This window comes from Lutra lutra, chromosome 4 (genome assembly GCF_902655055.1).
Source record: "Lutra lutra chromosome 4, mLutLut1.2, whole genome shotgun sequence".
NCBI lineage: Eukaryota > Metazoa > Chordata > Mammalia > Carnivora > Mustelidae > Lutra > Lutra lutra.
In genome coordinates, this window is record NC_062281.1 from 178362674 (window position 1) to 178378375 (window position 15702).

The 15702-nt window shown below is 47.9% G+C and overlaps 2 protein-coding genes across 6 annotated transcripts in view; both read right to left on the reverse strand.

Annotated features, from left to right (window-relative positions):
- Positions 1–91: 91 nt before the first annotated feature.
- SH3BGRL3 (SH3 domain binding glutamate rich protein like 3) lies at positions 92–1583 on the reverse strand. The gene is made up of 3 exons (XM_047725962.1): positions 1438–1583; positions 635–802; positions 92–513 (listed from the first exon to the last, which is right to left on the reverse strand). Exons 1-3 carry the CDS (start codon positions 1483–1485, stop codon positions 448–450), a joined length of 282 nt encoding a protein of 93 aa, XP_047581918.1. The 5' UTR covers positions 1486–1583; the 3' UTR covers positions 92–447.
- CEP85 (centrosomal protein 85) overlaps positions 92–15702 on the reverse strand; it is a 36547-nt gene continuing 20936 nt past the window's right edge. For all 5 annotated transcript variants that reach the window (XM_047725955.1, XM_047725954.1, XM_047725952.1 and 2 more), the window contains 8 exons: positions 11994–12146; positions 11613–11764; positions 10198–10291; positions 9192–9242; positions 6397–6504; positions 5025–5250; positions 1438–4528; positions 92–513 (listed from right to left, as the gene is read on the reverse strand). In XM_047725955.1, coding sequence (XP_047581911.1) covers positions 4368–4528; positions 5025–5250; positions 6397–6504; positions 9192–9242; positions 10198–10291; positions 11613–11764; positions 11994–12146 — 945 coding nt within the window. In that variant the 3' untranslated portion in view covers positions 92–513; positions 1438–4367. The remainder of the gene's footprint in view (positions 514–1437; positions 4529–5024; positions 5251–6396; positions 6505–9191; positions 9243–10197; positions 10292–11612; positions 11765–11993; positions 12147–15702) is intronic.

Here is a 15702-nt window from a genome sequence, read left to right on the forward strand (position 1 = left end):
CGAGCTGCCCTCAGGAGCACAGGCTCAGCACTGTTCCATCTACCAGCCTCGCTCAGAGCAAGAGTCCAGGTCATATCAAACAGACACGCTGTCAGTGGAATGGGACATTTAATTGTCTCTAGGGTGCTCCCAGGACGGGGAATGCGGGGCCTTTGGCAGAGCCCTGGCTAATGGAAGCAGCAAAGGCACCCATCAGCCAGTGCCAGGCAGGGTGGCAGCCTCAGGGCCTGGCTGAGGACAGCCAGCACTTGGGCTGTTGCTTAAGACAATTTCTGAAACTAGTGGGTAAGGAATGTTGCCTTTGAACAGAGAGGGGAGGAGAAGGGGCTTGGGTTGGGGGGAAAGATTCCAAGGTCAGAAGGTTTTAGGATAACAGGGAGTTGGTCATAAGGTCCTTCATGGCCGGGCGGTGGCTGGGGGGCATGTGGTGACGGGAGTCCAGCGGGCTCAGGCCAGCTTCAGGAACTCCTGCAATGTGTTTTGTTCCACAGCCTCCACGAAGAGCTCATAGTCCTAGGGGAGGGGAGGGGAGAGGCGGTCACCTGAGTGCTGGCATTTTGTCTCAGGTCTGACTCTGACTTCTGACTCAGAAGTCCTCCTACACTTCCCCACTCCCAGCCCCCGGGGCCCATACCCCACAGTACTGGTCCCCGTTGACAATCTGGGGTGGGGTGGCCTTGGGGTTGCCCGCCAGGGCTCGCATCTCATCCCGCAGGGCGTTGTCCTGGGAGATGTCCACTAGCTGGTACTGGATGCGCTTCCCATCCAGGATGCGGGTCACCTCGCTCTGCTGGGACTTGATCTGGGGGTAGAGGGCGGGCAGGGGTTAGTGAGCAGGCTGGAGGACTGAGGGGGGAACCCTGGGCAGAAAGAAAGCGGCTGTGGCCAGTAGTTTTTGTCCCCCTCCACAGCCTGGGCCAGCGTTCTGGCCACTAGAGAGTTAGGACGATGAATCTGGCTTGCAGTGGTGCAGGATGAGAGGGACCACCATGCGGAGGAGAGTCAGAACGAAGAAGGGAAGTGGGATAAAGTTGGGGGGGGGCGGGGGAGAGAGGAGCTCAGCGAGGGGAAGGCAGGGCACACTCGGGTGGAGGCTGGTAAGGGGCCACCCCCGCCCAGGTACGCACAAATTGGAGGAGACGAAGGGCACCATCAGGACGTGATGGGGTGGTAGTGGGGTTACAGGGAGTGCGTGTGGGAGCAACGGGATGGGCGTGGGCAGCTCGTGCTGGGGCTGCTAAAGCTCCAGGATGCCCAAAAGAGGGGTTCGAGTCTGGAGCCCACCTCGGGACCGGACCCCAGAGGCCGAGCCCCGCACCTCGTCGCCCCCCATACCCGTTCTGCCCCCGCCCTGGGGGTAGGTCTCGGGCGCCGGGCCGTAGCGCCCAGACTGCGCCGGCCGCGCTCCCCGCCAGTGCGGCCCAGGCGTGCACTCACTTCGCGGGAGCCGGTGACCGACGTGCTGTAAACGCGCAGGCCGCTCATGCTGCGGGTGGACGGGCAAGCCGACAGACGGACGGGCGGCTGTAGCGGGAGCTGCACGGCCTAAAGACGACGCCGCGGCGCTCGGGAGCGGTTTCCTTCCTGCTCAGCCCGCGAGTCACCGCTCTCGGGACCAATGGGCGGCACGGGTAGGCGTGCGGCCGGGGCGGAGCCTGCGCGACCCCGCCCTGCGCGACGCTGTCCCCCTCCCCTCCCCCTTCAGTGGCCGGGCTCGCCAAGGACCCCAGGGCTCAGAGAGGCCGCCCGGTTCGGCTTTCCCCAGATCTGGGGCTCAGTGTGAGGCTGGGGAGTAGCCTGGGTGGCCGGAAAGGCCAGGGAAGGGAGGGTGAGGGTGAGGGTGTGGCAAAGGCCGCCTCCTCAGCCTCCCCCGGGCTAGCTGCACCCAAACACCCACCCCTTGGTGCCACGATAGCGCAGCGCAGCTCAGAGCTTTGAAGGCTTGGGCCGTTTTGGAACGTACAGTGCCTTGGCTAGGGGACCTCACTCTAAGGGACCCCCTCCCACAGTCCCCAGGGTGACACTCACACCTGGGTAACCCCGTGGCACACCAAAACAGGGAGAGCACCCCCCCCCCCCCCCCCCCCGCCCCGGGAGATTTCCCCAAAAGTTCCTCTCTACTCAGGCAGGTTTAGACAAGGAAGGGTGGTGGCCAGAGACAGGGCCACACCCTCAAGGCACCAGATGGAGGCCAAGGTAAGAGGCTACTAGCTCTAGAAAGGGTGGAGGCAGAGGCTGGCCAGCACTCCTGAGAGCCTGGTCCACCCTCGTGAAATATCCACAGATGATCTTAGGGTGGCCCTAGCTCAACCTTGATTCCAGATGGCATTCTAAAGCTGCTCCTGCTCCCAGAAAAAATGGGAAGGGGTTCAGAGGGAGCAGATTCTAGCAACCAGTCCAAATCTGGAGGCTTGGCTGGCTGTCTGGGGTGGGACAGGATTCCCCTCACAAGTCAGCCCAGGAAGATAACCCCAGCCCCCTAAAGCAAACAGTGCCCTGCCTGGCTCGAGAAGCCGCCACCTCACAGCAACCTAGAGGCAGCTGACTTCCTCTCAGATGATTACGGAAACTCTCTCCAATGACACACTTGCTCAATGACTCGGGCAACTTCACCCAATAGAAAGTTGTGTGGGAAGAGCTCTTATTTGTCCCCACAGAGAACAGAGGAGCGGAAGTGGTAGAAACAGCCGTGAGGCTGGACCTGCCAAAGGTTCCTCCTTGCTGCCATCTGGGGAACTTGGCTGAACACCCAGCCCTTGGCCCCAACAAGCCAAAATGAAGGGTGGAGTAAGGGATGGTGATGATGGTGATGGAAAACTGAAGAGTTTGTTAAATATTTTATTTTGTAATCAAAATAGGCAATACAAACCAGTTGACATAACAAGGATTCATATAAATAACTGCTTATAAACTTTGAGGAAAAATACCCGTGAGCATGGTGGCTGGGCTCCCAACACAGGGTGGAGACCAACCAGGCAGCTCTGCTTTTAGGAGGCAGGAAGGAGCCCAGAGGCTGAGGCGGATGGCTGGGTGGGGCTGTTCTGAATGGAAGGGATACATCACTCCATAAATAAGACACAGAATTGTAAAAACACTTAAGGAGTCTCATTCAGACCCAAGAGTGAGGTTCAGGATACTTCTATGACTGCTCAAGGCTTACCAACAAACTCCTGGTGGCTGGCTCTGGGATTGCTCAGTGCTCCTGCACACCCTTCCAAGGCCCTGGCTGGCTTGGCTCCAGATCTAGTGCAGGCCTGGGGCCAGCCCAAGAACCAGATACAAACAATTGTGTTGTGAGATGCCCCCTAAATGAGAAGGCATGAGAAACCAGAAAGCAGAGGGTCCAAAGGCCCCAAACAAAACCCAGCAAATAAGCTATACCTTAGAGCCAAACTATACTGGGTACTCTGAACTCTCAAGAAGCCGCAGAGCAAGAAAAGGAAAGGACCCTGCCCACAAACAAAAGAGAGGCACAAGTCAGGGCTGGACGCCAGCCCTTAGACACCAGGAGGAGGAGGCGAGCAGCTTGACAGTTGCCCCGTGGTATTCTAGGGGAAAATCCTGCTCAAATCCAGAACCATAAAGAAGAGTTTGCAAGGGGGCTACCTGACTAGCCTAAGAACAAAAGAGAAGGGAGCTGTGCTAACCACATGGCCAGGCCCCCAAAGGACAGGGCAGCTGGAGAGTGGGGCATCCTACAAAATGGCATGACAGCACAGATGGAGGAGGCCTGGATAGAATCCGTAGGCCAATTCTAGTGGGTACTTTGCTAATAAACAGATCACCCTGAGGTGTCTGTGAGAATAAGAGCCCTGAGGAAGCAGCAGTGGGACCAGGCCTAAGAACACCCAAGAAAGACAGCTTAGATCCCAGGCAGGCTGGCCTGCTGGCCTGAGAATTCTCACATGGCCTTCATGACTGGTACTCAGACTTTCTATGCCCTTCTATTGAACTCTGCCACCAGCGGGACCAAGGTATGGAGTGGGAATGAATACGGATCCATCCCAGAGGATGGAAAAGGGAATTGAGCAGCCTGTTTAACTTTGACATCAGCCAGGGGCTGGAACAGTCTGTGAGGACTTATCAGGTAACCTGCAGAAGTTAATTAGTAACTCACCCTCAAAGGGTAAATCCAATGACAGGACAAATGCAATCCAACAATGCAAAGCCAGTGTGCAGCAGGGCAGGCACCGTTCCTTAATAAGCCCACGGCCCCAGACGCAGGTTCTTAACCCCCTCCACCCCTTCTCTCTGAGAACAGCAGCAGACAGGAGGCAAGAGATTGTCAGGGCAGAACCTGGGCAGACTGGCGGTCAACAGACCAGATCTTCCCTGGGGGAACAGAGCGTGTGCCACCCCAGCATTCTTCACTGTGTAACACAGTTTTCTCCCATATCCTGGGCATATCTGTCTGACATGGTGGTCCTTAAGTCCTCGATGTCACGGCGCAGCTGTTGAACCTCTTCTAGTTTCCTCTTGATCACATCCGGCTTCTGCAAATCCAGCTGAGTCCCTGGGTGCTGTGCAGCTGAGTAGGAGAGCATTTCAAGAGAATGTTAGTGAGTCAGTTAGGAGGTGCTTTCATGGAGGGGACAGTATGGATAAGTAGTTCTCTGAGGCCCATGATCTGGGGACATGGCACATTGTTTCAAGTAGGCTCCATGCTGGGCTTGAACTCATGACCCTGAATGAGATCAAGACCTGAGTCAAAATCAAGAGTCGGGTGCTTAATCCACTGAGCTACCCAGGTATCCCAGGACACAGCATGCTTTTACAAAAGCAAATGGAATAGGGGGCTAAAAACTTGCTGCCTCAGGGCCATTTTTTGTTTGTTCTGCATTCAGGTATCCAATCTGTTTCCAAAACAGATTTACTGTCTACTCTGCTAAACACGTCCAGCGGGCAGTGACCAGGCTTACAAAGCCTTGTTCACACATTACCATAACTGATGGGAAAGTTGGGTGGGGGTGACAAGAGAATGAAAGCCACTCTTCCCTGCATCCCAGACCGGTCTGAAGACTCACAGTGAATGCCCAGGAGCAGGGAGAGATTGGGGTCATGGCCCTGGGCCCTCTGGGTCACAATGCTACAGACAGCCTGCAGATCTTGAAGGCAACTGGCCAACTCGTGGTGCAGCTCAAATGCCAGCTGGGCTGTGTCTGGTGAAGACAGGGACCCTGGTTGGGCCTGGCGCAGGTGTTCCTGGAGTGTCAGATTCTTCTCAATCAGGTCCTGGTTCTGCACTGAAAGCTGAGCAGACAGATGGGCAAACATGTTAAACCACGCCCAGGGAAGGGCAGAATATCTGTACCTGTGTGTGGCTATGTATGAGTCACAGGTGATACCCCCCTCCTAACCCCCACCAACAGGCTTAGCACTCCCCCAATCCCAAAATTGGGGGAGTGCTAAATTCTAAATTCTCCTGCAGATAGGTCGGGCCTGTAGGGTTCCAGCACTGGAGAGGAAACCACTCCCCAGCAGACTCTGAGTCACCAGCCTCCAGGTTTCTGTTCAGGAGCCAGAGAAGATACTCCCGCCCCTCGGAACTCTATCTGAAGCCAGTCCCTCAGCCAACTCTGTTAACCAGGCTATTAGAGAAGGCTTAACGTGAACTGTGAAATCTGAGGAGACACTGGTTTCAATCTCTCCCTGCCACCCTGACAAAAGTGGCCACCAGCCAGCCTGATCAGAGTGTGTTAGAGGAATAAAGGGGGCAAGAAAGACAACAATACAGCTAGCAGCCAGCCACTGGGTGGGGGTTGGAGAAACTAGAAAGCTGAAGAACACAGTGCTAGAATGTGTCCTGCCTGCCTTTTCACACCTTCACCTCAGTAGAGTCAGGCTTCTCTACAAAGACCAGCTACTCATGTATGTCCGTGTCTCCTTCCCTCCCTCTCCCATAACACCTTGACCCATCCTCCCCTCCCTACTTCTATTCTGATTTAAAGACACTGAATACAGTTCCTTCTCCAATCCCAGCCCTTCCCCCTCACTGGGCCATGTGACAATCCCAGCTCGGAGATTCCTTTGTAGGTCAGTGAACTTGGTCACCCCTTGCTGACAGCTCTGTTTATTCCATGAGGACACCAAGCTCTCAGTCTTCTTGAACCCTTCCTCCCTAACCCCACATACCTGTGGCTACAGAAAGACAAAGGGAGAGAGACAGACTTCTCACATCCAAAAAGCATTCCTGGGTAATTATGGCCATTCTAAGATGGGCTTAGGACCTTTAATATAAAGGATAGTGCTATGTCCCTTCCCATTCTTCTGCCAAAAAACCTCAGGAGGGATTGTCAGACACGAGGGCTCTTGTGGAAGTAGGGATGGGGGGGCATGGTTCACAGAGCAATCAGGTTTGCGGAAGCAGTACCCAGCAGCGAAGCTGATGCCACTCACCTCCTTTACCGCTGTGCGTAGCTGCTGCAGAGCTGTCTCCCTCCGCTGGGCTTCCTCTTTTAGGGCCTGGCTTGTTCCTTCTTCCTGAGCCACTTCTTGCTCTAGGGTCTGAATGGTAGGATTACACAGGAGTAGCAGCAAATCTGGTTCAGACCGTATCACCTCTGGCCCGGACTACACAGTAAAGCCCAGCCCCACCACACACACACTGCTGGGAGACGACCTTAGAACGGCCCTGATCTGCTACTTCCCTTTGAAACCCTCCTGTAGTCGCTGACCACTAGAGGCCAGCTTCTCAGCAGGGCATTCCAGGCCAGTTTGGCCCTTACCTCCTTTTCTAACCATATCTCTTTCTACCTTCCCCACAGCCTCCACTCCAGTCACATCAAATGACTGAAAGCCTTCATACCCAAAGGCTCCAGCTCCAATGCTGTTGTGTACTCTCCTTCCCCTTTGCGCAGGCTACTCTTCCCTGTCACCCAGGAAATCTTCAAGGCCCACCTGAGCCTTCCTCTATCTGCAAATCAGATCCTATTCATCATACTCTCACCCTGCTACTCATACCTCTGTCATGGTTCATTCATTCGTTGGCTGTGCATGTGATTCCCACCCACCCCCATAACTTTCTTGAGGGCAGGGAATATCCATTCAGTTCAGCTCAGTATTTACTGAGCAATTACCGTGACACTCACTGAGGATACTGAGGATACAAACAATACCTGTCTTTGAGGAGCTCATAGCCAAAGCCCTTGAGAATACTGTATACTAAATGCTTCTGACAGAGATAAAGGGAAGAAGAGCGCTCCCACAGGCACCTAATCTAGTCGGGAGGGAGGGAGGGAGGGAGGAAGAGTGTGTGTTTGTGAAGGGATGGTCAGGGTCAGGGAGAGGGAGGTATTTATGTTTGCTATTTTTTTGCCTTTCATTCTATTCATTCCAATCCCCTCCCCCAATTTTGAAACTTATTTGAATCAAGTATTTAAAAGTTTTCTGAATTTTCAATTTTGTATTAATAAAAAAATGTAACTGCCAAAGAAGAACATCTCATCACCATGAAATACCCTAGGCGGCCATTTTGAATCTACCTGATTCCAGCAAATTCACCTGATACCTTAATTTGCCTGAGGAATTTCACCATGGGTAAATGTACCACTTAAGTGTAGGGCTTTTTCAACCTTTGTGGAACCTGCGGGTTCCAGGAAATGTATCTGAGATCCATTAGAAACTCTACCAAGAATATGGGATTTTAAATGGGTATAAACACTCACTAGGCTTGACTATCCTTACAGGACTTGAAATAGGGGAACTAGACAGACACAGCCTGACCCGCATGATGGCAAAGGCAGAATTGCAGCTTTGAGCTGTTCTCAGAGTGAGTGTATTTCAATTGTTTTGATGTGAAAACCTCTTTTGGAATCCAAAGACAACCTGAGTGAACCTGCTTTACCTAGGATTTTTTCTTGTTGCTTTTTTGTTGTTGTTGTTTTAAGATTTTTTATTTCTTTATTTGACAGAGATCACAAGTAGGCAGAGAGGCAGGCAGAGAAAGAAAGGGAAGCAGGCTCGCTACTGAGCAGAGAGCCTGATGCGAGGCTCGATCCCAGGACCCTGGGATCATGACCTGAGCTGAAGGCAGAGGCTTTAACCCACTGAGCCACCCAGGCGCCCCTGACCTTTTTTTTTTTTTTTTTTTTAAAGATTTTTTATTTATACCTACCTAGGATTTCTTGGGAGAATCCAATTAAGGACACCCCCCACACACATATACTCTGGCCAAGAACAGAAACCAAGAGTCATCTTTAATTTTTCCTTATTCTTTAACTCCCTACATCTTGTCAATCACTGATTCCTCTCAATTTTACCTTCTAAAATTCATTTAAATCTGTTCCCTCAAATCTCCTTGTTATGCTGCCTTATGCCAGGTTCCTTCATCTCTCACCAGGATTTGCAATATTCCTCCAGCTTCCAGCCCTGCCCCTCTCCAAATGCCACTCTTCTTTCCACACTCAAGACTGAGTTGCAAACCTAATTACATCACATCCAAATTAAATTCTATACTAGATTCCCATGGGGCGCCTGGGTGGGCTCAGTCAGTTAAGCATCTGGCTCTCAATTTCAGCTTAAGTCATGATCTCAGAATCCTGGGATTAAGCCCCGCATCAGGCTCCACACTTAGTGGGAAGTCTGCTTGAGATTCTCTCTTCCTCTCTCACCCTGCCCCTCCCCTTGCTTATGAAATAAATAAATAAATAAATCTCTGAAATAAATAAATAAATACATCTTTATAGTAGATTCCCATCACCTATCAAAAGAATAAAAGCAAACTTAGTTGGAAAGATGAAGCCCTCCCATAGTCCAGTTGCTATTCACACCACCTTACTTCGACAATATCGAACTGCTTGCCGCTCTGTGTGCAAACTCTGTTTCATGCCTCCATGTTCCCATCAGTACTATTCCTTCTATCTGGAATTCCAAAACCAACCTATCCAGCTCTTCTTCTTTGCCTGGCTAACTCTTCCTCCTCCTTCCAGGCTCATCAGCTCCAGAAATCCTTCTTTAACCTCCCCTGCTCTGACTGACTCTTCCATGTTCTCCTAAAGTAACATGACATTGAGCTCACAAGACTGTGCTAAAACCCCTTCCCAACAATGACTGTAGGCGAAAAGTATCGATCGGGTCTCATTCTTGCTATACTCCCAACACTGAGCAAATTGTATGACACAGAATAAAGAGTTGGCTAAATTCTAGAGATTCCATCAAGTCCTGTGTACCACATCACAAGGACACCAGCTCACCTGTACTTGTAAACGCAGCTGATCCATTTTCTGCTGTTGCTTCTCCACAATCTGAAAGGCAAAGTTATCAAGGAAGGATATAAGCATGGGCTGATGGTGAGGTTGGACTATAAGAAGCTACACAAGGATCTGTAGTCTGGCTATTAGCCCACTGGCTATAGGGCTATTATAGTTCAATATATTTTATTTATATATATATATATATATATATATATATATATATTTATTTATTTATATATTTATATATATATTTATATTTATATATATTTAGTTCTACTTACAGAAGTATAATCCAGACTCCCTGTCCTAACTAACTAGCTTCACACTTCGGTGTTCTACTCACAAAGAGGTTTAAACAGGAATGTAGTGTGGACCTATAACCACTACTGCAGGGGAGGGGGATCCCACCCTGATGAGTGGAATGAACTTCATACATAACCAGAGTATATTTTGGTTCTTTAGTAAAGGACATGACTAAAAATTCAGTTTAATGAAATCTATCCTATCCAGGGCTGTGCTGGATGCTATTATTTATAGCTTTGGTCACACTGACTAAGGAGAGAACCTGAACAGGCCCAGTTTCCTGTCCTCTGAGACCTCAGATATTCTCTGAACCATTTCTGGATCTTCTTTTTTGCTAACCTGACATCAGTCTCATCAACAGGTTTGGAGACTTTCTTCTCTGCTGAATTAGGGCCACCTCACTGGTTAGAACTCTGCCCAATGCAACAGGTCTGTATGGGGCATAAACATGAATGAAATGCACGAAGCTTCAATGCACCATTTTGGAGCATCTAGTTTGGACGTTCAGAAGCATATCCTCCCCTAACTCTGCTTGCTTGTCATAAGGATAAATCCCTAAATGCAAAGATTATGCAGAGGTGACTTCTCAGAAAAGGGAGGAAAGCTCTGGCCCAGGGCCAGAAATTCATGGTTCCTTCCCAGTACACAATCTTTTCTTTCCTCTCAGCCTGCCCTCTACTGCTGCCCGAACACGCTCCGTCACCTTTCGAAGGGAATCACATTCTTTCTGCCAGGACTCCATTTCCACCTTTGGACCTTCTCCACTGGCCTCTTCCATACTCTGCTTATCTTGCAGGCTGAAAAACAGCAACCTCTTTAAGAATTTTAGTCGGGGGGCGCCTGGGTGGCTCAGTGGGTTAAGCCACTGCCTTTGGCTCAGGTCATGATCCCAGGTCCTGGGTTCAAGCCCCGCATCGGGCTTTCTGCTAGGCAGGGAGCCTGCTTCCTCCTCTCTCTCTGCCTGCCTCTCTGCCTACTTGTGATTTCTCTCTGTCAAATAAATAAATAAAATCTTTAAAAAAAAAAAAAAAAAAAAAAAAAAGAATTTTAGTCGGACGGATGCGGCTTTGACTCCTGATTCCATTATTTACTGTATATTTTGGGCAAGACACTTAGGTGCTTCCAACTTGTAGCTGGGCATAAGTTTAGGTCTGTTATAACATAGGGTGTGTCACACACAAGCTGCCTAATGCGTTAGTTCCCTTCCCTAGAGGCCAGCATCTATCTAATATGTGCCACCAATTCTCCACCGGCCCAAAGCTCTTTTATATTTGTTTTGATATTTAAAAATAAACATTCATCATATGTATTTAGATTATAAAAGTCATATATGTATACTGCAGAAATTTTGGAAAATACAAAAAAAAAAACTTTTTTCTTGGCACACAAAGTCTAGGGTAGAGTCGACTTTGACCCCAACCTCTCTTTTGACTCCAACCAATGGTCTCCTCCAACAGATCCCCACAATCACTTTCATCATGGTTCATCTGCTGAGATAAACAGGGCCATTGTGATAGAATATGGGATAAGAAATCCAATCCACCCCATTAGAAACTGGATTTGGTTCAAGAGGCTGTTGAAACACAGCCATCACATTTACAGAAATGGCAACTAATATGTAAGAAGCTCTCAAGACACCCTGAGAGTACATTATGGCATCTTGTTTTGTTCTTAGAACCTGTTGTGACCATTGAGAACAATCCCTAGGGCTGAAGAGAAACAGATGTTCCTGGTAGCCTTTATCTTATAACCTTCAAAATGTAGATAACCCCCTCCTTTCCCAGTTCCTAACACCAGGATCTGCTTTGCAAATATACAGATAGCTAATTCCCCAGCTTATAAAGTGGTTCCCCTCATTCAACACATACGTACTCAGAAATTATTACCCAGTATTATGCCGGAGCACTAGGTTGGACCTTCTAAAGGATATAGTAACAAGCCCCCACTGCACCACTACATCCTCCCCTCTCCATCTCAAAGACCTATTCCTTACCCATAAGCAGCTTTCCTATTACTCACATTCCAAAGAAAAGTAAAGTGATTTGCCCAAAGTCACACAGGTAGTGAGTGGGGTAAACTTAGCTCTGCTCCGTTCCTCAGCCACACTGGGGTATTTACCTATGTCTAGTGGAGAGTTCTGCTCCTTTCTGTCTTAGGCTTTCCAGTTGAACCTCCTTCTCTCTGCAGGCTGCCTGGGTCTCCTCCAGCAAACTCTCCAGCTTGGTCACTCTCTCCTGCAGCTCTGTACTCTTCAACTCAGAATCCTTAAGCTGAGAGATAAGATTCCATGCTTAGGTCAACAAGCCAAGGAAGACTGTCTGGGTATCCCAAAAACTTTGCAGTTGAGTTGCAAACTTGACACATGTGAGTCTGGACATGACTCCTTTGGGTTTTGCCTTTCAGGAAACCACAGTGTAACTGTGTACTGGAGAAGCTGAGACAGTGCCCCTGCTTGGCTACTCCCTGCTTGCCCCAGGTATGCCCAGATATTGCTGCTACCTGCTGGCTCTGCTTCTGATGGTCTTCCAGGGTGGGCAGGTCAGCCAGGTAGCGTTCCAAGGTCTCAATACGCTGCTGCTTCTCCCGGTTCTGTTCTGATTCCTTCTGACATTTCTTTTTCAAATTATTGATATGCTTATCACGACCCTTTACCTAGGGAAAGAAGTGTCAAGAATCTGTCTTTACTGACTCCTCTAGGACTCTGAACATCACATTTTTTCTGAAGTGACCACTGTCTCTGCCCTTAGGATTGTAAATGTTCTACTACAATGAAGGCAGGGAGGTGATCAAATTTTACCATTTAAGATTAGGGCATAAACTGCAGAGTTAACACACCTGAACTTTCCAATCAAGGGTAGGGAAGGAGGGCTCCTTGGGCAGTTTTTAAAAACTGGTAGCACTTCTATATACAGGCATACCTGGGTGACACTGCGGGTTTGGTTCCAGACCACTGTGACAAGGCGAACATCACGATAAAGCAGGTCAAATGAATTTTTTGGCTTCCCAGTTCATGTAAAAGTTATGTTTACACTATTCTCTAGTATGAAGTGTGCGATAGCATGATATCTAAAACAACAATGGATATGTCTTTAAAAATATTTAATTGCTGGCATGCCTGGGTGGCACAGTTGGTTAACCATCCAGCTCTTGGTTTCAGCTCAGGTTATGATCTTCCCTTCCTCAGGGAGGGCTCCCTGCCTCTCGGACTACATGGGTGGCTTCTGCCTAGTGCTGTGTACTTCTCCAGCCCACACTTCTAAACTCTTAGAATTTCCCAAATAATAGGAGTGTCTTTGTTATTTATAGTGGTCTGGTCTGTCCTGGTGTCTCTAAACACCACACGATTTAAAAGTTAAGCAATCATCTAGAAGGGTTAACGAGACTCTAAACTTCTAGAAGAAGGAACTGTGTCTATTTTGCTCATTATCATAGCCCCAATATGATGTGCCAAGCACGATGCTTGGCACAGAGTGGGCACACACCAGATTTGCTGGAGACTTTTCTTCACTATTATGTTTTTTATTTTGGGTTATGAAAAAAGGATGCTGAAGGAAGCAAGTGAAAGCAGAGAAAAAGGCAGATCTCCTGATATCAAAAGTAATCAAAGACCTAATATAATCCAAAGATAAGAAAGTACTAAGAGTAGATAACCTGAAAATCACCCAAAGGCTTTACTCCAGATATAACCTGTACCCTTTCAAGCTCTAAACCAGTGATTCCCACATTTTAATATGCTTCAGACTCAACTGGGAAGCTTATTGAAAATGCTGATATCCCAGAAAAATCTCCCTCTTCTGATTTCTCCAGAGAATAAATATCCAGTCTCCTGTTGGGGAAATCTTTAAATTTAAAAAAATGGTGGACTGGGCGCCTGGGTGGCTCGGTGGGTTAAGCCTCTGCCTTCAGCTCGGGTCATGATCTCAGAGTCCTGGGATCAAGCCCCACATCGGGCTCTCTGCTCCGTGGGGAGCCTGCTTCCTTCCCCGCTCTCTGCCTGTCTCTCAGCCTACTTGTGATCTCTGTCAAATAAATAAAATCTTAAAAAAAAGGGGTGGATTACCCCAAGATGTTTATCTCTTCTCCCCTTCAAAACATCTCTAAAATGACAGAAAGGAAATAAAATACTAAATTTAAAAAGTTAATAGGAGGGGCACCTGGGTGGCTCAGTGGGTTAAGCCTCTGCCTTTGACTCAGGTCATGATCTCAGGGTCCTGGGATCGAGCCCCGAATCGGGCCTTCTGCTCAACAGAGAGCCTGCTTCTCCCTCTCTCTCTCTCTGCCTGCCTCTCTGCCTACTTGTGATCTCTGCCTGTCAGATAAATGAATAAAATCTTTAAATTAAAAAAAAAAGGTTAATAGGAGACAAAAGTGTATGAGAGATTTCAATGTGTTTATAGAAGATCAAAGACAGCAGATAAATTACTTAAGAGAAAAGTTATAACCTGCAGTGGGAGTTACAGACAACTTGGTAAACACGGCGCCCTTCAAACCCCACAAGTACCTCTGTATTTGAAGTACCAGGTACGTCTGTGGCAGGTATCAGCCATAGATCTGAAAACAGGGCACTCACTGGAAATCTACATATAGGTTAGCTGGATACCATTTTTACCCTAGATTTTCCCAACAGGAGACTGGTGGAGATTTATTCTCTGGAGAAATCAGATGAGGGAGATTCCAAACTCAGGGATATCAGTCACAGCAGAGAGAGTGCAGCACTGGGTTTAAAGTAAGTGTAAGTAAAAATCTGTGTACAGAACTGGGGTACTCTAAGCCTAATCTCCTTCTCAGAATTGAGATCCTAAAGGCCAAAAGCATTCTTGTCCTTAGCCTCTCAACTAGGCAACAGGCTGAAGATTGATTTTTTTCTGGACAGAGTTGTTTAAGACATTCAGATACTATTATTTGTTGGTTCCCAAGTGAGAAGGCAGTCTAAATCTGATTATCCTATAATGCAGTCCACGAGGAAATTACCATGAACCCAGAGCTCCTATCCAGCTTTCAAATATTTCATTCTTAAACATGAGTGCCCATTCATTCAAGGATCACCAAGCCTCTAACACGAAAGATACTAAAACAGAAGAACACGTTCTAAAAACAAAACAAAACCAAAAAACAAGAAACAACACTATAAGCAGAGGCAGACATCCCAAAAGATATAATCAATATCATCAGAGAGAGAAGATACTGCACCCATGAAACAAAAATAGCAAAAACCTCAAGAATAATACTCAGAAATACAGAGGTTTATGCCAGGAGAAAAAGAGTTAAGGATGGAAATCTTTGTGGAGTGGGGTTGGGTACAGAGCTAAGTTTTATTATAAACATATTGGTATTAGATTATTTAACTTAGATACATGTATTTTAACTAAAAGTTTCTTTTTTAACAAGCCTCTAAATCCTTGATATACTAGTGGCACCAACAACACCTGGGAGCTTGATAAAAATGCAGGACCTCAGGCACACCCCACCTTAGAAGTACTAAATCTGGATCTGTGTTTTATTTTATTTAAGAAAAAAAGATGTTATTTTAAAGCAATCTTTACACCCAACATGGGGCTCAAATTCACAACCCCGAGATCAAGAGTCATACACTCCATCAACTGAGCCAGCCAGGTGCCTCTGGATCTGCATTTTAAACAAGATAACCCAGTGATTCTTCAGCACATTAGAGTTTAAGCAGCACTGCTCTGTTGATTTTGATGCATGTGGTCCAGAGCTAAACATTACTAAACTGGCCCTCCAAGACCATCTGTATTATAGCAAGCTATGAAACGGAAGCAAATCAGCTCCTTCTATGATGACCAATCTTACCCTAAGGCGATTCTAAGAGCCTTGGAAAAATGTAAAAATTCCCAAAGTGGCTGTACACACGGAATTCTTTTCTACTTTTTAGGCAGAATAAGGGAAAACCAGGCTGGATTATGTAAATTTACCACAGATGTTTTAACATCTTATAATAGTACCATCTGGTATGACTGGCCAGGCTGGTTTTCTATCCAGGTCAGTTGGAGGCCCATCACAACCCAGGGCAGTGAGGGACTCTGTGGCAGTTTTGTGGAGATGAAGCAAAAAGGAGGAGTGCCATTTCTAACAGACCAGTCCTGCACGAAAAGTCAATGTAGGATCTCACCCAACTGGTTCCTCCTAGTTCCAAGGATGAGGGCCAGAAACAGCTTTGGATTTGGCAAGAGAAGGCTGACTGCCAACT